The 2500-nt window shown below is 40.2% G+C and overlaps 1 protein-coding gene across 1 annotated transcript in view; it reads right to left on the bottom strand.

The window, feature by feature from the left end:
* Nucleotides 1–565, bottom strand: part of LOC110517601 (transmembrane emp24 domain-containing protein 1) — a 4921-nt gene extending 4356 nt beyond the window's left edge. The window contains exon 1 of the mRNA XM_090195179.1: nt 147–565. Coding sequence (XP_090051305.1) covers nt 147–344 — 198 coding nt within the window. The 5' untranslated portion in view covers nt 345–565. The remainder of the gene's footprint in view (nt 1–146) is intronic.
* Between the last annotated feature and the right edge of the window lie 1935 nt (nt 566–2500).

Raw genomic sequence — 2500 nt, 5'->3', positions numbered from 1 at the left:
GAATAGCATCATTGTCACAGCTAGCCTTTTCTGGGACTGTATCGTGTTTACATTGGCTAACGTTACAAGCCTGCTAACTTCTGCGTTGCGATCTTTTGTTGCTCGCCAATGCACACACTAGACAGCTAACCCACTAGTTAGTTTACCTGATACTCCACTTCCATGGTAACGTTCTTCGCAGCCGTTTGGAAAAAGCACTCGGTTCTTCCGGCTGGTAAGATAAAGGTGAATTCGCTGTCTTGGCTGTGGCCGAAAGCACGAATGGTTTCAAGACACGTCGCTACAACTAACGCCATGAAAACACATGTGGTGCTGCCTCGTCCTGCTGTCCGACGTGTGTCCATGGCGATAAATTAATTAGCTTCCTCGATGTGCTGAAATATGATAGCTAGCTACGTTATCATCCTGGCTAGCTAGCTAACTTCCAATCGCGTGTTTCTATGTTCCGCAACATCTGTTGAACTTTTCCGATCAGACGATTGGCTAGAATATCCGTATGACTGATTCACTGCGGGACCAATCGCCGAGGGTGGAATCCTTGCTGGGGACGTTCATTTTGTTCCCCGTTCTAAATAAGTTATGAACTAAGTTTTGTGCCTCTCTCTTCCCCCCAAAAGCACTACAAATGTGTACAATGTCATTTAATATATTTCCAGATGTTTTTTTTTCTCATCGATTTAGGATAGACACTTCAAAACCTTTTTTCTTATTATTTGTTGTTTGACTGTCCTATATGCCACTTATGAATGTGTTATTCAATGCGTTTCTATGGGCTTTCAGAGTAAAGGCCAAAATCAATATTTTATCACATTTTTTTTTAAATATATTTTTAATATGACTAAAGTTGTTCGAAATCAAAAAGCTAAATGATACATAAAATGACCATTTTAAAACAATTCCATATGTCAGATTAACAACCCTGAAACCTGTCCCTCCTTCCCAAACGTTATAGACTCTAAAGAATTCTAAACTAAATTGTACACTTGTAAATTCACGAGTAGAATTGAATTGTATACATAAACTGAGCTGTAGCCTCATGAACGCGCACAGAAGCCCTTCTTTTGCTCTTCATTTGAAAAGCCGACGTTAAAACTATTTGTGTTAAAAACAGATAGCAAAATCTGTTTACAACATCGCTAACATAGTCCAATAATAACACTGGCCTGTTTAAACGAGACGACTTATCAGTGGAAACATTTGAATGGTTGCTGCTGTAGATTGCAGAAAATCAACGTCATCTGTGGCTTCTCGCCGGGCAAACTCTCATTTCAATGACGTTGAAGCAACGAGAAATATACATTGAATTGACTTCTGTTCCCAGTGGGTTCTGACTCATTCTGAGACGGTAAGGGCCTGTTCCAAATGGAACCCTATTCCCTATATTGTGCCCTACGTTTGACCAGAGACCCATAGTCAAAAGTAGTCAACTGCATATAAGAAATAGGGTGCCAATAGGGTCAACAAATAGGGTCAACAACTTTGACAAGGACAGAGAGAGTTCTAGTAGCTAGTAATGGAACGGAGCCTGTCCTAGTTCTATTACTGTAATAGACCAGAACCTGTCCTAGTTCTATTACTGTAATGGACCAGTGCCTGTCCTAATTATATTACTGTAACGGACCAGAACCTGTTCTAGTTCTATTACTGTAATGGACCATAACCTGTCCTAGCTCTATTACTGTAATGTACCAGAACCTGTCCTAGTTATATTACTGTAACGGACCAGAACCTGTTCTAGTTCTATTACTGTAATGGACCATAACCTGTCCTAGTTATATTACTGTAGTGGACCAGAACCTGTCCTAGTTATATTACTGTAGTGGACCATAACCTGTCCTAGTTATATTACTGTAGTGGACCAGTTATATTACTGTAGTGGACCAGAACCTGTCCTAGTTATATTACTGTAGTGGACCAGAACCTGTCCTAGTTATATTACCGTAGTCGACCAGAACCTGTCCTAGTTATATTACCGTAGTGGACCATAACCTGTCCTAGTTATATTACTGTAGTGGACCAGGTATATTACCGTAGTGGACCAGAACCTGTCCTAGTTATATTACCGTAGTGGACCAGAACCTGTCCTAGTTATATTACTGTAATGGAGCAGAACCTGTCCTAGTTATATTACTGTAATGGACCAGTGCCTGTCCTAGTTCTATTACTGTAGTGGACCAGAACCTGTCCTAGTTATATTACTGTAGTGGACCAGAACCTGTCCTAGTTATATTACCGCAGTCGACCAGAACCTGTCCTAGTTATATTACCGTAGTGGACCAGAACCTGTCCTAGTTATATTACCGTAGTCGACCAGAACATGTCCTAGTTATATTACTGTAATGGACCAGAACATGTCCTAGTTATATTACTGTAGTGGACCAGAACATGTCCTAGTTATATTACTGTAATGGACCAGAACCTGTCCTATTTATATTACTGTAATGGACCAGAACATGTCCTAGTTATATTACTGTAATGGACTAGAACCTGTCCTATTTAT

Source organism: Oncorhynchus mykiss, chromosome 13 (assembly GCF_057628025.1).
Source record: "Oncorhynchus mykiss isolate SJ-2025 chromosome 13, ASM5762802v1, whole genome shotgun sequence".
NCBI lineage: Eukaryota > Metazoa > Chordata > Actinopteri > Salmoniformes > Salmonidae > Oncorhynchus > Oncorhynchus mykiss.
Note: the sequence above shows the minus strand (reverse complement) of the source record. Positions and strands in the feature narration are given on the sequence as shown.